Source organism: Pygoscelis adeliae, unplaced genomic scaffold (assembly GCF_000699105.1).
Source record: "Pygoscelis adeliae isolate BGI_AS28 unplaced genomic scaffold, ASM69910v1 Scaffold259, whole genome shotgun sequence".
In the NCBI taxonomy this organism is placed as follows: Eukaryota; Metazoa; Chordata; class Aves; order Sphenisciformes; family Spheniscidae; genus Pygoscelis; species Pygoscelis adeliae.
The window spans coordinates 103,132-119,871 of record NW_008825497.1 but is presented as its reverse complement, the minus strand read 5'-3'; the positions used below and the strand labels follow the sequence as shown (position 1 = coordinate 119,871).

At 52.0% G+C, this 16,740-nt stretch overlaps 1 protein-coding gene across 2 annotated transcripts in view; it reads left to right on the top strand.

Annotated features, from left to right (window-relative positions):
* KLHDC3 (kelch domain containing 3) overlaps positions 1–16,621 on the top strand; it is a 21,104-nt gene extending 4,483 nt beyond the window's left edge. Inside the window, exons 2-12 of one of the 2 annotated variants that reach the window (XM_009331348.1) lie at positions 430–516; positions 1,314–1,549; positions 3,911–4,087; positions 6,298–6,413; positions 7,775–7,846; positions 8,073–8,286; positions 8,578–8,664; positions 9,880–9,988; positions 15,189–15,262; positions 15,673–15,751; positions 15,971–16,621. In XM_009331348.1, the coding sequence (XP_009329623.1) occupies positions 1,396–1,549; positions 3,911–4,087; positions 6,298–6,413; positions 7,775–7,846; positions 8,073–8,286; positions 8,578–8,664; positions 9,880–9,988; positions 15,189–15,262; positions 15,673–15,751; positions 15,971–16,037 (1,149 nt within the window). In that variant the 5' untranslated portion in view covers positions 430–516; positions 1,314–1,395 and the 3' untranslated portion in view covers positions 16,038–16,621. The remainder of the gene's footprint in view (positions 1–429; positions 517–1,313; positions 1,550–3,910; positions 4,088–6,297; positions 6,414–7,774; positions 7,847–8,072; positions 8,287–8,577; positions 8,665–9,879; positions 9,989–15,188; positions 15,263–15,672; positions 15,752–15,970) is intronic. The other variant, XM_009331349.1, reaches the window with a different exon arrangement.
* Positions 16,622–16,740: the final 119 nt, after the last annotated feature.

Below are 16,740 nucleotides of genomic sequence, written 5' to 3'. Positions count from 1 at the left end.
GGTGGGGATAAAATGGGGGTGTGCAGGTGGGCTGGATGCTGCGGCGATCAGGCTGCTGATGGGCCGTACAGGTCCCTGGTTGTGAGCGGTGGTTCTGCTTGGCTGAAGGGCCGGGGGAGGCCAATTGGAGCAGAGCAGCATGGCGCTGCCCTCTCCTTGCTACTTCAGAAACTTCAAACAGGAGGAAAGTTCTCCTTGTGAAAGCTCACTACTTTCTGAAAAGAAAAGGGACAGAGAAAATATGTAGGAATTCTAGATCTCATTCTAAGGCATCCGCAAATTTCTTTGCGTTCTGCAAATGCTCAAACTGGGTGTGGGGTGGGAGCGCTTTGACTGTGTCTTCCAAGAAGCTAGAACCAAGCAATAAAAAAGAGAATTTTCTTTAGACTGTCTGAAACACTGACATCTCTTCTAATGGCTCTCTTTCAGCTGGGGGAAAACTGTTAAAGAATTGAACTGACCCGCTTTTTCAGAAGCAGCTGGGCAGGACTGTGCTCCAGATCCTTAGATCCAAAGGCGAATCTCTGCAAAAATCAGCTGTGGTGACTTCTCTAAGAGCTGATCTAAGCCATCTGTTCGAAGCGTGAAGCATATCGGTTTCTTAACTGAGATATGATGTTACAAAATCTTCATAGTTATGCCTGGATTTGCTGCGGGAGAAAAAGGCCTTATTCTGATCATTAGCAAAGAGTTTCCTCCCCAGACTAGGGGGTTTCTTTTCTTTCGTGTTTAATTAAGATGGACTCTAGTGCTCAACTCAATGAGTTCAAATGCTGGTGTTGTAGTCCACCCCCATATTGGGGAGCCCATTGCTTTATGTGGGATGGTTCTTTGGGATCTTTTGTTGGGTGTTTTTTTTTAAATATTTTCCTCTGCTGTTTCTCACGACTGATCCAAAGAGCACACTCTCTTCCCTCTGGCTCTGTTCGTTTCACCTTCACAATTGCCTCTTGCTGTGTGTTTTCATTCATGCGGACAAATTGTTCTGGCGTGTACATGTGTACATCACCAGGGCACGGCCGGGTGCGCAGCACTCGGCTGCCTTTGCCAAAGGTGCTTGGCTTGGGCTGCCTGTACAGCCACCGTGAGGTTTTTTTTTTCTATGCGAGGGCATCTCTGCTTGCTCTTCTGAGCCTTGCTCAGGTTACGGTACCCGCCTTGTGTCTCCTTCCCAAGGGGAGAGTAAAGCCATCTCCAGCTGGAAGGCAGATGAGTGAGGATACAGCAATGTGACCTTTGTAGTTGGCATTCAAGGAAGATAGGAAGACCTGCAAGATGGATCGCGATATTTTAGCATTCTGTCTCTGTTACAGAGCCAGGTGACATCGTGGTGACCCAGGAAGCATGCGGCTGTGGTGCTGGGGGCCCTGAAGACTGTCTGGCTTGCAGGGAGGAATGCTACGGTGGGCAGTGCACTTGGAAGGTGGGCCGCGGAGGGTGAACCACGCGGCTGTGGCCGTCGGGCACAAGGTCTATTCCTTTGGCGGATATTGCTCTGGAGAAGACTATGAGACTCTGCGGCAGATTGACGTCCATGTTTTTAATGCAGGTAAATGTGTCCTTTTGGTGCACAAAGGAGTGGCTTGCTAGGCTCAGTTATTAGTTTTCTTGCCCACTGCTGCTTAACAAGTTACAGTCTGTAACGTGCTGTCTGACTTTAATTTCCAAAAAAGTTATCAGTGTAGATGGGAGCCTCTTCCCTCGTGCAGCCCTGTATTTTCAGCTTCAGGGGCAGGGCACAGAGGGGCTGTAGTTCAGCGGACTGCTACGATAAGGACTCACTAGAAGTAACCACATAGCCAATGGCTTGTTTTGTCCTTGTTCTATGTGAACACTAACTCAGCTAGGAGCAAAGAGACAATGTTTAGCTGGCTCAGGTCCCCAGTCCAGTTTGCAGCGTGACCACGCTCAGCTGCCCCTAGCGTGGAAGGGATAGGGTGGGAGCCAGCGCACTCAGTTAAGTCTCCAGGCTTAGACTCCTGAGCTGTTTCCCTGTGGGGGCAGCTGGCAACCGCTGCCAGCACGATGGAGTCAGTAGGGTCATGAGGCTAGGACGGAGGCCTTGCCATTTTGGCAGCAGCTATCATGCAGATTCACAACGTGACTTAGAAAAGCATCTGGAGCTGGAGCGATTTGTGTAACGTAGCCAGTATCTGTCAGGAGGCTGAGTTGGGGCCATGACTGTGCTGGGAGAGGCTGTATTTCTTGATTCAGTGCTCTTTGAACTGAACAGGCTACTGAGCTGGTCCATGAAGTATTTCCCTATAATTAGGCAGGTGGCTGAAAAACTGCACAGATGCTTGGATGGGTCCAGCTGAACAGAGACGGGAGCAGAGAACCAATGACCAGTTTTGCAGACTGCACAGCATGCTGAACGCTCTCCTAACATGCGCGTGGCATGTGGATAAAACTAGCTTGTCTGTAAGATGCAGTGAATTCACTCCTCTAAATCTGACTGGAGAAGACTGACCTGTGCAGTAGTGGATAAAGGCATTGGTTACACAGGGCTGCCAAGGTGACCGGCTCACAGTGTAGAGGGGAGTGTAGCTCAGGATCCTGTGAACAAAGTTATTAATCTCTATCAAGAGAGACTGGGCTCTCACACTCAAGACAGTTGAACGCCGTAGCTCGTAAAATGTGCCAGTAGAGCACGGCTCTTATGGTGGAAGCATAATTGCCATGCCCAAAGGAATTTGCTTGCATTGTCTTCCCTTCTTACCACTCCCAAATATTAAAGTGTTGTGATGCTGCAGCCACCACGTGGGAGGTGACACTGGCTTCCCAAGCCCTTGCTCAGTTAGCATTGCCAGGTTCCAGTGCTAAAGCCAAGATAACAGATTTCGAATGCTCTCTTTCAATCTTCCAAAGAGGAAGACTGTGTGTTAGGTAGGAAACATCCCATCTAGCTTGACTTTGGCATTGACTGTGCTTCTTCAGTGCCCTTTCTGCCTCTGGGGTAGATGCTCACCTTTTAAGATGCCTGACCCTTTCCCTATGTTAATATTTCAGGGGAACTGCAGACTGTTTTCTGCTATATTTTTTGTTATGTCTGTGTTGGAAAAAAAACCTGGAGGCTGTGTGTGTGGTAGAGGGAGGGTGTCTGGGTGCTGTTATGTAATGGCCATGTAACACTCGCTGTGACTCTTGGACTGTCATTAAACCCTGTAATACCTGTTGACTGCTCTGGCTACTGCTGAACGTCACGTACAGGCTGCCAGGAAGGAGAACCTGTAATCACAAGGAACTCCTATTAGTAACACAAGGTTAGCAGGGGGAACTCAGGTATGGATGGGGGTAAAGGAGACAGACAGCTGTCTCATCTAAAGCTTAAAAAACAAAACAAAAGCAAACAAACCCTGCTCCTACAAAGCTGCTGCCTTGCTTTACTTAAACTGCACTACTGCAAGTCCAAATGATGCCTTCAGGTGTGTTCCCTTGCATGTTGCTGCAGTGAATTATTCCTGTGCTGCCCATTCTTCCAGCTTTGAGTCTCTTCAAAAATTTCACTAGCCTGAAGTAGTGTCTGCATTCATTATCACCTCTGCACTTTTTCTTTTTCTTTTCCCTATTTTGTTTGTGTGTGTGTGTGCTCAGTCTCACAGTCCAGGATGAGCCAGAGTGGAAACCCCTCCAGTGTAACTGATGCAGTATGACGCCTATTTCTGTCCAGAGTCCTCTGGTCCTCCAGTGCTTCCTCTAGTCTCGCCTGTGATGGGGGCCTGTGAAAAACTGTGCTTCTGTATTCCTTAACTAGCTACTACTCAGGGTCAGACACAGCTTTGTCTTGCTTTCTAGACTGCTTCTGCACCTTGTTATAGCGGGGAAAAAAGCGCCGTGCAGGATGGGTTGTGACCTGTGAGCATGTGTAGCGGGCTTAGCATTTGACATGGGCTCAAACTTGTGCTTTCAGTGTCTCTGCGCTGGATCAAGCTGCCTCCAGTGTGGACAAACAGCCGAGACCATGTGAGAGAGGTGCCCTACATGAGGTATGGGCACTCAGCAGTGCTCATAGATGACACCGTCTACATATGGGGTGGTCGCAACGACACTGAGGGAGCCTGCAACGTGCTCTATGCCTTTGATGTCAGTAAGTTCCAGCTTCTCACTCTTCCTTGTCACAACTGCTCTTGATGAGACCTTCTCTGCCCCACTGCACTGCTCCCCAACTTGTTTTCCTGTCCCTCAGTCTCTCTACAAAGTGACAGTCTGGAGGAAAAGGTGCAAATGGGGAATTGGTGTTGCTGGTTGTTTCAGCAGGTTTAGAATGGGAGCAGGGTGGCCAGTGCGTCTGCATGCTTGACTCTCTGTAAAAAACTACTGAGCTTGTCTAATAGTCAAACTGGTTTTAATTCTTCTGCCAGCTTTGTGTGCTCTCTCTGATAGTAACTACAACTGAAGTGTTCTCTCTGTGTGATGTATGATTCCTTAACTGTGGCTGAACGTTGCAGCAAGAAGGGGCTAGAGCTCTCAAGGATTGTGGTTCCTATCCAGGGTGGTCCTTCTTTCTGAAAGCATGAAGGAGAGTGAGGAATAAAACAGAAGTAGTCAGGGACAGGATGGCAAAATAAGGGAGGGCATGAGTCAAGTTAGATAAACCTGAAAGATAAACTCCTTGAGCCTTTTGGTTGGCTTCTCCATAGTGCTGCTGAAGCACCTGGGGAGAACAGGCACCATCAGCAACTGGGCAGACAGGAGTGTCAGGAAAGGAAGGGAGTTCATCTGGATCCATCTAAATACTGACCAGTAACTGGCTTGCTGGACTTGCAAGTAAACTGCTTGCTCTGGTGCTTGCCCATGGATTCCCTTCTTCGCTAGGAAATGTCTCACAGCTTGGAGCTGCTCTCTGGGCACAGGGTTTCCCCCTTCCCCTGCCACATGCAGCTGGGAAGCCACCAGTAAACCTCTGCCTACACAAAGGCCTTGTAGTGGGAGTTGCCTGGCCTCCCTGCCAACTCCAGTGCTTTAGCATTTAGTCAAAATTAACAGAAAGGCCAGACTTCAGTCCTCGTCCGAACCCTCTGCAGCTGTCTGTACATGCTGTGCCTGTCCCCTGCCAGTCCTGGAAAGTGAGGCTGGCAGTCGGCGTCCCGTGTCTGTGGTGTAAGTTCCACTGTAGGAGTCCCATCAGGCTGGGTGAAGTCCTGGCTGAGTGCAATTTTGTCCGCAGGGGTGCTGAGCAGATCACAAGTCGAGGTCTTTTCCAATTTGACATGTTGTGCTTGAGTGAGCTCTTGCTGCTACTGTGTGACGGGGCTTGGAAGCAGCCCTATGAAGGAAAGGAACTTGATAGCCACTGCAGCTCTCTCGCTAGAGGCTGCCCAGGGATTTTGTTGACCTTGCAAGACCCTTTGTGTGGTTCCAGCTGGAGCCTAGGTGGATAGCTGTGGCCGCAGGCCGAGTTCAGAGCAGTTGTGAAGAATGTTGCTTTGGCTCCGTTACCGCTTCCTGAAATAGGCACTGCTCTTGCTAGCTTGCAGTTAGGGAGGGTGGGGGGGAATGTCTCCTGCTGCCTCAAGGCTTATCTGTGCCTCTCTGGGCTCTTGGGACAGGTGCCTGTTTGTGCTTGGCAGCGAGTCGCTGGCTTGGCTCCATGTTGCCCTGGCATGGAGAACAGCTCTGGCTGGATTTAAAGTCCTCCCCTAAATCAAGCCAACTCCTGGAGCGTGCGGGCTAAGGGGCTGAATCTGGCTGGTGCAGGCTCACGGGGAGCAGTGCGTAGGGAACAGTGAAGGGTGGAGAGTGAGGAAGGCTCCCTTTGAAGAGGGGATGAGAATGTAACAAGAGGAGCAGGGATCTGCACAGGAGCTCTGTTGACATGGTGAGCTTGTGGTTAAGTGACTTCTGCCTGGATTTGAGAGAGCTGTTTTTCCGCAGTCACTTAGTCAGCATCTCCATGCCATGAGGTCAGTTGAGCCACTTTGCATCATTGCTTCATTGTAATTGACACTGTAAATGCAGAGTTCATAAGTGACTCACAAGTAGGCTTTGCAAGAGATTCAATAAAAATAACATTGCTCAAGCAGCGCTGTACTATTCGCACTTAAAACGTGAGCTGTTTGTCAGGTCGGGCAGAGTCAGCGGTCGTGCCCAGGAGCTGAGACCTCTGTCACCGTGCCCCTCTGTGGAGGCTCAGGCAGGTCGCCTTGCCTGAAGAAGCTTGCAGCCTCTCCGGAGAAGCAGGTGCTGTGTGTGAAAGAGAGAAGGATTTCTGTCTTAGAAATGAAGAACAGTAGTAAAGAGCTATCCCATCCCAACGTCTACTGTATTTTCTTAGTGTTGCCTCCTGTTTTGTTTCAGACACGCACAAGTGGTTCACGCCAAAGGTGTCTGGAATGGTCCCAGGAGCGAGAGATGGGCACTCAGCTTGTGTCCTGGCAAAGAGCATGTTTATCTTTGGTGGCTATGAACAGCTGGTGAGTAGTCTCTGTAACTGTTATTTGGCGATCCGTCGGGAAAGAGGGTTTCCTACCCAGGACATTGGTAGAAGCAGGATACAGGGGCATATTTGTATTCATAGTTGCTTTCATTTTATAACTCGGCAAAGTTATGGCATTAATTACCCAGGTTATGCTCATTGTTTTGTGGAGAAGATGGTTGGGAAAGTAGGCCTAAAAAAAATGGTGGATTTTTTTTTCTTCCCCAAAACATATAGATATATAGAGGTAAAAATATAAATTTTTATACATAATTTTTTTCTGGCTCATTTCTCAGCCAAATTTAGATAGATGAATACATTACATTTTTAATAAATATATATTGATCTACATTTATTTTAATTTGGCTGAGAAATGAGCCAGAAAAATCACTTTCCAATGCCTGCAGTGTTGCTGTGAGGTTTTGTCCTAATCTGGTGCATGTTCCCTGCTCTCACATTTTGCTGATCCTCTCCAGCAAACACTTGCTTGCCCTCCCATTAAGAATACCTTGAGCTGAAGGTCATCCTGCACTAGCTGTCAGTGTGCCTAATGCTCCTTTGAGCAAATCCTTATGCTCTGATCTTAAGAAGTGGGTAAATATCATTTCAGCCTATCACCAGGCTCCAGAAAAGCTGTGCAAAGTCACATCTGTTTATTTGGAAGAAAGCTGGGGCTCTGTTATGGCCAATCCCTGGGGTATTCCCCCTCTTCTGAGGACAATAGCGTGCCAAATCCATGCCCTTGATTACAGCAGCATGGGGCAGGTCAAATGTGGCTTGTTTTTGATCAAGACCAAACAAGCCTGTAGCTGTCTCACTGCTGTCTCCCCTGCCTGGAGGAGCAGGAGTCTGTGCTGTTCATGTGAATGCAGGCTCTTCCAGGCAGCTAGCTGCAGACAAGTTTTGTGGGATCCGCAGAACCCCGAGTGTATTTGCTCCTGGATGTTTAGCTTCCTAGAAGTAATCTTAGCCTCTACCTCTCATCAGGTGGCCTTAGAGCCAGTTTGACTGTCCCGTTAGTGCCCCTTTCTTCTGTCACTGCATGGAGTGGAGGCAGGGTTCTGCTGTGAATATACATATTGCGTGCAGGACAGCCTTAGGGGGAGGAACTGAGCACCAAATAAATGGAAAAGCTGCAGGGAGAGACAGGACACCTTTGAGGAGAAATGGGCTTTGCCTCCCTCTTGTTAAGTGATAAGTGTGCTGCCTACCCTGACATTTTGGAGCAAGCACCATGTCTCTTAGGAAGTACTGACTCCAAAGGGATGCTCCAGGTCTGTAGGACAGCACCCTTCCTGGGGCCAGATGTGACCAGGCTTCTCAGTCCCTTTGTGACCAGGCTGCCCTGCTGTCTTCCAGGCTGACTGCTTTTCAAACGATATCCATAAATTGGACACCACAAACATGATGTGGACCTTAATCTCTGCCAAGGTCAGTGTCTGCTTTTCACTCTGGTTTGTGGAGGATGTCTTGTATCTGCTATTCTCTGGGGTAGCTGCCCACACTTGTCTCACAGCTTCTGTCTGGTGTGGCTGGGATCTGCAGGAGGGGAAGCTCTCCAGGAGAAGGCAGCTACCCCAACTTCCCCATCAAGATGTGTCATGTCCCTGGGTAATCTGCATTCTTTCTCTTGTTCTCTTTAACTCTGTCCCTGCAGGGTACGCCAGCTCGCTGGAGAGACTTCCATTCAGCTACCATCATTGGAACAAAGATGTACGTATTTGGCGGCAGAGCTGATCGTTTTGGGCCATTTCACTCCAACAATGAGATCTACTGTAACCGCATTAGAGTATTTGATACAGAAACAAACTCCTGGCTGGACTCCCCTCCAACTCCAGTGCTCCCTGAAGGCCGGCGGAGCCATTCAGCATGTGAGTGTGGGTCTGCGGAGAGAGGAGGACAGTGGAAGGAAACTCCTGCCTGCCTCAGAAGGAGTGTCTGGTCTGCTGGGTGGAGATGTGGGTTAGCAAGGGGTGCACAGAGCCTGGCTTCTGTGGAGAGCTGCTGCCCATCGAAAAGCCTTGCGCGTAGCCCTGCACATGAAGGTGATGTAGGCGAAGGTGGATAACCAGCGCCACTTTGCTTTGTGTTTGATGTTGGGACAGGGACCTGCTGGGCTCTACCTTGGGTGGCGCACTGATGTCTATGCTTACTCCCCACAGTCAGCTACAATGGGGAGCTATATGTATTTGGTGGCTACAACGCACGCCTGAACAGACACTTCCACGACCTCTGGAAATTCAATCCAGGTATTTATGCTTTTAACTTGTTGCAGTGATAGTGCTCAAGGCCCTCAAGTGTGTGAGTGCTCAGATGAGCATACTCTCCAAGGTTAGCTTGGGGGGAAACGGCTCTTCTGACAGCATTGACAGGAACTCGCTACCATGCTTGGGACCCCTGTTCCTCCTCAGACTCTCTCCAAATCTCAGTTAGAAAGTGGAAAAGGAAATATTGCTGAAAGACACAGCTAATCAAAGGGTGGTTGGCAAAACTTTGTCTTGTTCTTAAATATGCAGAAGTGTTGGCAGAAAAGAAGACATGGGGAAGCGATGGGGTTAGGGAAGCAAGAGACCGTAGCTGGGGAAACCACTCAACTTGAGCTGCAGCATCGCCATACCACATTCTCTTGGTACCAGGTCAAACTGTGCGGCAGAAGGGGAGGTTCTTGAGCTGGTACCCTGAATATCAGTCAACTGTGAGCTGTTTTGGGGTCCTCAGTCCTCAGGCACTTTTCACAGTCCATTAGACTGATTTTGTTTGCTAATTGCTTTGCATAGTAAAGTTACCTGAGAGCAGCCGACTTGCTGTTCCCCAAGCTGATCTATGAGCTAGTGTGAGAGCTACTGAAGGTTTCAGTGCCGTGCGTTAGTGATTAATCACCCCCCCCCCGCCCAGCATCCTTGCCACAGAGAGCAGCAAGGACAAAGGCTGCTGTCTTCTCCACCTGGTTCAGTTCCCCATGCTCCCACAACCAGGCTGAACCAGCAGGCTCTGCTCTGCGAGGATGCTCTGCATTCACAGTGTCTGCCAGCAGGTGGAGCTGGTTCCTGGGTCTTCCTCCAGATCCGGACGGCAGCGGGGTGCTGGGGAAGGGAGGCTGCCTGCCTGCTCCTGGAGCTACAGCTCCCTGCGATGTCCGACCTGCTGCCGTGGCAGCCCGTGGGTCCTGGCGCTCAGGCTTTGCAAGCGAAAGGCCTCGACCTGCAAATCCCATCTCAGCAGGCAGAGCTCCAGGGCTATGCCTGGCATCTAAGCAACACTTCGGTAACAACCTCATAGAAGTGCATCATTTTGCCGCTAGCAAGAAGAGGAGGTCAGCAGGGAGGGTGGATGCTGGCTAGTTGGTGTCTGTGGGGCAGTGGGCCTCCAGTTTTGCTGTGATCTGTTTAAATCTATAACCTGCTTGTACCCGGGTCTTGGCCAGGCTCTTGTGACAGGCTGGTGCACTCTTTTCCACCCCTTAGTTTCTCTTTCTTGGAGGAAGATTGAGCCCAAGGGGAAAGGCCCATGTCCTCGACGCCGGCAGTGCTGCTGCAGAGTGGGGGACAAAATCATTCTCTTTGGAGGCACCAGGTGAGTTGTGTGGGGTGGCTCTGTGAGAGGGTTTGCCGTTCCCTTCAGCACAGTGTCCCTCCACGCTCTGCCCCATGCTGTGTAGTCAGATGCTTCTTTAGAGGCACATGGTAGCTGTCCATCTACCTTACAAGCGTTAGAAATCACGTAGATTGGGGCTTCACTGGAAAAAGGCAAGGGGGAGATTGAAGATGTCATGTAAGCTTGTAAAGCACCTGGTGACAAGCCTTCTTGTACAAGTAGAGGCAGAAGCATGTAACATGCTGTTGAGGAGGGGTTGTGCTGTGGTCAAGCTTTCTGTGAAAGAGGTGGTGGGGAGGAGATCCTGCCATCAGAAGAACAAGTATCCTAGTCTGCTGCGCTGCAGCAGACCTCAGACTGACTTATCCTCCCCTACGTGCTGCCCTGCTTCTCCCACCAGAGCTTTTTTCTTTCACTGGCAAGTGTGGTGTCTGCCAAGCTGCAGTGGGATGTTGGCTCAGCTGGGAGCTGTTTGAGGAGCCCATACACACGACAAGGCAACATTCCCTTCTGTGCCAGTGTTCCTTAGCAAAGTTTCCATTCACAAAAGGGACCTGGTGCTAAGGATTTAGCTGTCAAACACTGGAAGTGATACTGTCAGGGTGCCGGGCAGCTGGATGTGGCCAAGAGCCTTAACAGCTGCTAAAAGAAAGGAAGTGGCCCGTCACCAGGACATGCTCTATGCTGTCTGGAATGACAAATTGCAGCTCTGGAGCACAGGCCTGTTTGCCAGCATCTACCTTGCAGAGACATCTGAAAATGCTTTCAGCCCTCCACATGGGCTTTGGGGCTTTCTCTAGGACCCTGGCTGTGGCTTTTTGGGGATACTTCTGAAGACGGGTTTGGGCAGAGGACAAGGCAGGGCAAGTTCTGCTGATGGGCTGACCGTACCAGTGTGTGATGGAGTGAAGGGCCTTCAGGCCCTAGGAGTGCTGGGGTGTGTGCTTAGTTGTAGGTTGTCTGCGTGTGTGTGAGGGAGTGCTCAGTGCAGGTGAGGTATGCAGAGGTGCTGAGTTTATCCCGTCTCCTCAACAGATACTGGGTGCTGCTCTGAACGGTAGAAGGCTTGGTGGGGCTTGATGGCAGTTTTGGATGCTCTCAGATGCTGCGGTGTAGATTTGTGTTACAGCAGCAGCTGAACTCTGACGTTAAACCTAGGCGCTCCTAGGAAATGCTAGCAAACCACAACAAATTTGACACCAGCTTTTTGGAGTTTGGTCCACCTCTGCCAGGCAACGCAGCAGCGCCTTGTCTTCTCCACTGAACGACTTCAGTACTCAACTTGTTCCTTAATCCAGGCTCAACCCCAGTGCAAGCCAATTCATCAGCACTAGTTTGGGATAGGAAGAGCTGCTGGCAGCCAGGAATGCGGCTTGCTTGGACTGGAGGGAGGATCTTGCAGGCTGGGGAAGGGGGAGACAGGGGTGGGGACTGTGCTTGCTTCCTGTAACAGTTATCAGGTGTATTCTGGAGCTGCCTGGCGAGATAAGAAGTTTTCCAGGAAGTCGTTGTAATGGAGAACTCCCTGTGGTCTGCCTCCTGACCTGTGCTCCCCTGCCCGGGAAGGGGGAGGGGGAGCGCACAGCGCAGGGGATCCGGCAGGGTTCCTTGAGGGATGAGCCGGCAGGCTCAGCTTGCTATGCAGCAGCACTGGGGGAGGAGCAGGCAAAACCCCTTTGTGTCCTGCCTTCCCTTACAGGATTCACATACATTGTAGACTGTTCAAGAGGCGCTTCTGCAGGGTGCCTGCTCCTGTGGCATCCAAATGCTTAGTTTCTTTTGTAGTCCCTGCCCAGAGCCTGGACTTTTTGCCCCAGCTGTGGTCTCTCACTGTGGCCAGCAGCAACCCTGTCACTTGTGTCCCATTTCAGTGACCAGGAAGTCACGTAGCGCTAAGCTCAGCGTTCCCGTTAGTTGTGTCACAGTTGTGGCCCTGGTCTGGTTTCCTCCCAAACCCACCAGCACTTCAGCATGCAGAGACCATCCACAATGGAGAACGAAGGGGAGAGAGAATGCTATAAAACAGAGTTTAGCTGAACAGATGCCAGTCCAGGTTTGGCTTGAGGCTGTGTTTTCCCTGACAAGGCTTAGAAATGCCTGGCTCTGGCGAGGGAGCGGGGTCTCTCACCGGGTGCTTGGTGCAGGGCCCAAGAGCATTCGCCAACACACAGCCGAGTTGCTGTGCAGCTGCAACGAGCAGTTTTGCTGCGCTCTGGCTGGCAAAGGGGTGCCCTGCACCCTGCTGTCTGGGAGTTGTGGCTCTCCTGGTCTTGAACTCCAGGCTTTCCCTAGCTGCTTGCAGTTTGGTGATTAAAACCACAGATGCGGTGCCTGCTGGCTTTCCTTTGAAAGATAAGGGATGGTCTAGGGTTTCCTGTGACATGGATGTGAGATTAGATTGTGGTGTGGTGAGCACAGAAAGGTGGAATTAAAGAGGCTCTTGCTCGTATCCGGGCAGATGGGACCCATCAGCGACAGGTCTTTTCTGCCAGCAGTGAGCTGTGCCCCACAGTTTGTGCTGGGGTTACGGGAACCAGGCGGCGGCAGGTACCGTCTCATGTCCTGTGAGATGTGAGGCTTAGTGGGTCATACGTGGGGAAGCAAAGTGACACTGGGGTGAGAAGTCACTGCATGAGGTCCCAGCTAAGCAGTGAGGACACGCTAAATTGCCTTGACACAAACCAAAGCAGGACTTAAAACACCTTTCCTTTCTTTCAAATTCTGTGAAGAACCATCAGCCATGGGAGTGCTTTCCCCTGCTCCAAGCACTACTGTTCTGGTACAGGCTGGTCTCTCTGTGCTAGGGGATGCGGTCTCTCAGGTGCTTTGGCTGTTCCATCAAGACTGCAGAGGCAGGGGACCATAGGTGAGGCTGTCTGCTCCCTAGAAATGCCTGAAGTCATAGCTCCTCGCTAGCATTCCAGGACCAACATCGGACGGGAGTATCAACAAATTGGGATTGGCTTAAAATGACTGCTGTCATTTTAAGTGCTTGACACACACTCAGTCTTCTGAAATGCTGTCCTCATTTTGGCACAACCGGGAGCTGTGGCTGGAGCCCACAGTAATTCCTGCGGTCAGACTGAGAAATGTCTGCGCTTGTGCTGCCGTGCAGATGTTTCCTAGCTGCTTTCTCTAACGCTTCTCTTACAGTATCTCAATGGCTGTGCTGAAATAATTGCAGTAGATCTTAACCATGTGAGAACTGGAGCCATGAACAGCGTGTGGCTGGGCAGAATCTGTTTCAAACCTTGTGCTGTTGTGCTTGGCACACAACTTCAGCTCATGCAGCAGAACCCAAAGCAGTCCAGCTGCTGGCCTAGTCGGAGGAACGCAAGCTGATAAAATGCAATGTTCTCCTGGCTGCAGGTTGCTAACCTGTGGGTTTTTGCTGGAGAGTTTGTGCTAATGCAGCTGGTACATATGGCTATTGCAGACAAAGAGGGAAAGCCCTGCCACGAAGCCAGGTGAAGACCTCAGCATCTGCTTCAGGTGCTTATTCTCTGCTGCTGCCTTCACTTCTCTGAGGAAAAAGTTGAACTTCTGCAAAGCACCTTCCGTATTGTCCTCAGAGAAAGCAGCTTGGCTTATCACACTCTGGCCCACTGCAGTGCTGGGGCAGTGTGGTACAGCGCATGCTGCCTCTGTCCCCAGCAGCATCTGTGCTCCTGAGAGCTTACAGACAGGAGAATCTAGCTCACAGGTTTCCATGGCATGACTCATGAGTAACATATGGCATGTGGCAGTCTGCAAATGTTTCATGCAGCCCTGGGAAGCTAGAGCTGAGGTGGGCAGTGTTGCCTGAAGCATATGGCTCCTTTTGTTGCTTCTCCAGGTTGCAGAAAATTTGGATGGCCACTAGCTACTTGCTGAGTCTGCCACCGTCTCTGGAGGTAGGTCATGGCTGCCATGATCTGTGGCCCTGCAGCACCACTAGAGAGCCTTGCAAATAGTCCTCTTGCGTATCCAGCTTATCTCACCTACCTCACTGGGGACCCAGCACAGCTTTTTGGACTTTGTACTGTGCCGTTGTGTGGTGTCTGATTCTTCCTAGATCAGATGCCTGTCCCGGGTGATGTTCTTCCACATCCTTGTACTTCCCATTGTATGCCTCCCCTTGGCCATGAGGGTGAAGCTGGCCTGAGGACTGTAAAAAGACATGGTGTGGGCTGTGTCACGCTGCCCCATGTGGTGTCTGGGGCCAGGTAGGGATGGGCTGACCCCTGCCTGCCCAGGCAGTTTGATCTGTATGTGTTTCCTAGCATGTAACTAGGGCAGCCTTCCGTGATACAGCATTGCTGTGAAGCTGGTTAGTCTCCAACAGTGCACTGGGTTCTCCAGGTGATGCCAGCCTGTCTGGCCCTGCCTGCTGTGGGGCAGCCCATGGGGTCTGTTTGTCACACAAAGAGCAGGACAGATGCTTGTGCAAGCATGCCTGTCTTCAGGACCTGCTGTAACATCCCTTCTCCAGCCTGCTCAGAGTCATCCTCAGCCTCGTCCCAGGGCTCAGCTTTGCCTCTCTGAGTGGAGCTTTTTTGGAGGGTCGGATCCACTGAAATTGCTGAGCAAATAGAGCCCTGAAACAAGCCTCAGCTCTGGAGGCAGCTGTTTGCCAGCACCCTCCTCGTGCCCCAAGGGTGGGTGCCACAGTTCTGGGGGAGGCCCCAGAGTTGCTCAGTTGTTGGAGAGTGGTTTGGGAGGTACCTGGGGAAGGAGGAGTGCGAAACCTGCCAGAGGCTGGTCAATGTACAAGAAGGGAAAAGGGATGTTCCCTGCAGAGTGGGACCTGTGCTTGGAGGTGCAGCAAAGTAACAGGCAGGTGAGGTGAGGGGGAGGCTCGTAGCTGGAGTCACTGTGGTTGTATGTGAGGAGGACGCAGCTCCCTCATTCCCTGCTATGGCTTACTGAGGAGATGGTGTGTGTTTCTGCCCAGCTGCTGGAGCTGGGCCAGCCAGCCCTGGCTCTGTGCAGCTCTGCCTACTCTGCAAGGAGCTGGGAGAGCGATGGCTGCAGGTGCTGCTGCGGGAAGCAGAGGGACAGGAGGGATCAGATCCCCCTGCATGGGGCAGGCAGGCCAGGAACAGTCCTGGACTTGCTCAGCCCTTGGGGAGCCCAGGGGACCCTAATTGGTGTACAAGCGTTTTGGCACTGACTGACACACTTTGCTTGACTTCTGCAGCCCGTCTCCAGAAGAGGGAATGGGTGATGAATTCGACCTGATGGATCACTCGGATCTCTACATCCTTGACTTCAGTACGTGAGCACTCCCTGCCCAGCTTGCGCCTCTCACCACAAGGTGCCCTGTGAGCAGGCCCCACTGTGAAGCACCATACAGTGTCCTGCATGGCTCCAGGTGCCTGCCTCTCGGAGCCAGGCAGCGGTCTCTGGCTGGTGTGCGTGGCTTAAGGCAGACCAGCCAGAGATGCAGCTGTGCTTGCAGGCCTGAGCTGGACTCATGGCTCTTCATACACTCCTTCACACAGACTTCTTGCGGGAGCACAGAGAACCGCTCCAGCCTGTCCCTGGTGTGCACCCTGCCTTGTCCCTCAGAGGGATGGCTGGGGTGTTCTGCCCTGTTTCTTACGGCACTGAGTGCACGATGCCTGGACCCCCGCCTAGTGCCCAGAGGAGGACCGCTGTGGCTAACTGCCCTCTTTCCACAGGCCCCAGTCTAAAGACGCTGTGTAAGCTAGCAGTGATTCAGTACAGCCTGGACCAGTCCTGCCTTCCCCATGACATCAGGTACTGCATGCCTGGCTGGGAGGTCACCCCATGGGTGCTCCCTGTCCTTGGGGTGCTCCAGCCCTGGCTGAGGGCTGCCTGGGGCCCTCCTTGGCACTGTGCAGCTTTGGGGCAGGCTGGGCTGGAGACCACAGCTGAGGCTGACGTGCAGCAGAGCTGCTCCAGCCCTGGATACTGTGTTCGTGCTTTCTCTCAGTGTATCCCCTCACTGTGTTACAGATGGGAGCTCTCGGCCATGACAACAAACAGCACCATCAGCCGCCCCATCGTTTCCTCCCAGGGCTGACGCTGGCTCATCCCTCTACCACCCTGCCCTCGCCCCTCCACACACTGACCTCTTGCTCCACTGCCTGCATGCGTTTTTAGCCCTTTCAAGCAAGGAACATGTGAGCTCAGTTTGTCTTGCCCTAGCCAGGCCTCCCTCTGCCCTTGTTGTGTTTTGGGCAGCATGAGTGTGCAGGCAGAGCGGGCTGCCGGGGAAGAAATTGACTCACCCCAGCAGCACAACTGTGAACCCTGCTCCTTGCTGATGGCTCCAGCATCTCCTGCCTTCCTTCCCCTTGCCTGTGGAGCTGCAGCTGTGCTGACCTGGTCCCTGGCCACTTTCCAAGGGCCTGAATCATCTCCTACCACCAGCCACGGCCCCGGGATTGGCCTCGGACTGTGAACTGTTCCTGTGCTGCCTCGATAGAGCAGGGACCTCCACGCCTGCACCCGCCAGCGCTGACCAGCTTCCTGGCACCGGATGGCAGGCCCCAGCCCCGAGCTGAGCCTGATGTGGGGTCCTGGGCCCAGCTGGACCTTCTGCCCAGCTCCCGTTGTAAAACAGCAACTGGGGGGAGTTTTTTATAAATGCTGAGGCAGACGTGGTTTCTGCTGCTCTGTGTGTCCTAGCAGATGAACTGGGGCGAGAGAAGGTGTGGGAGGGGAGAGACTGAGGTCTCTCTGAGGTGGAAGGTGTGGGAGCTGTGGGTGCTTTTCCCCACAGC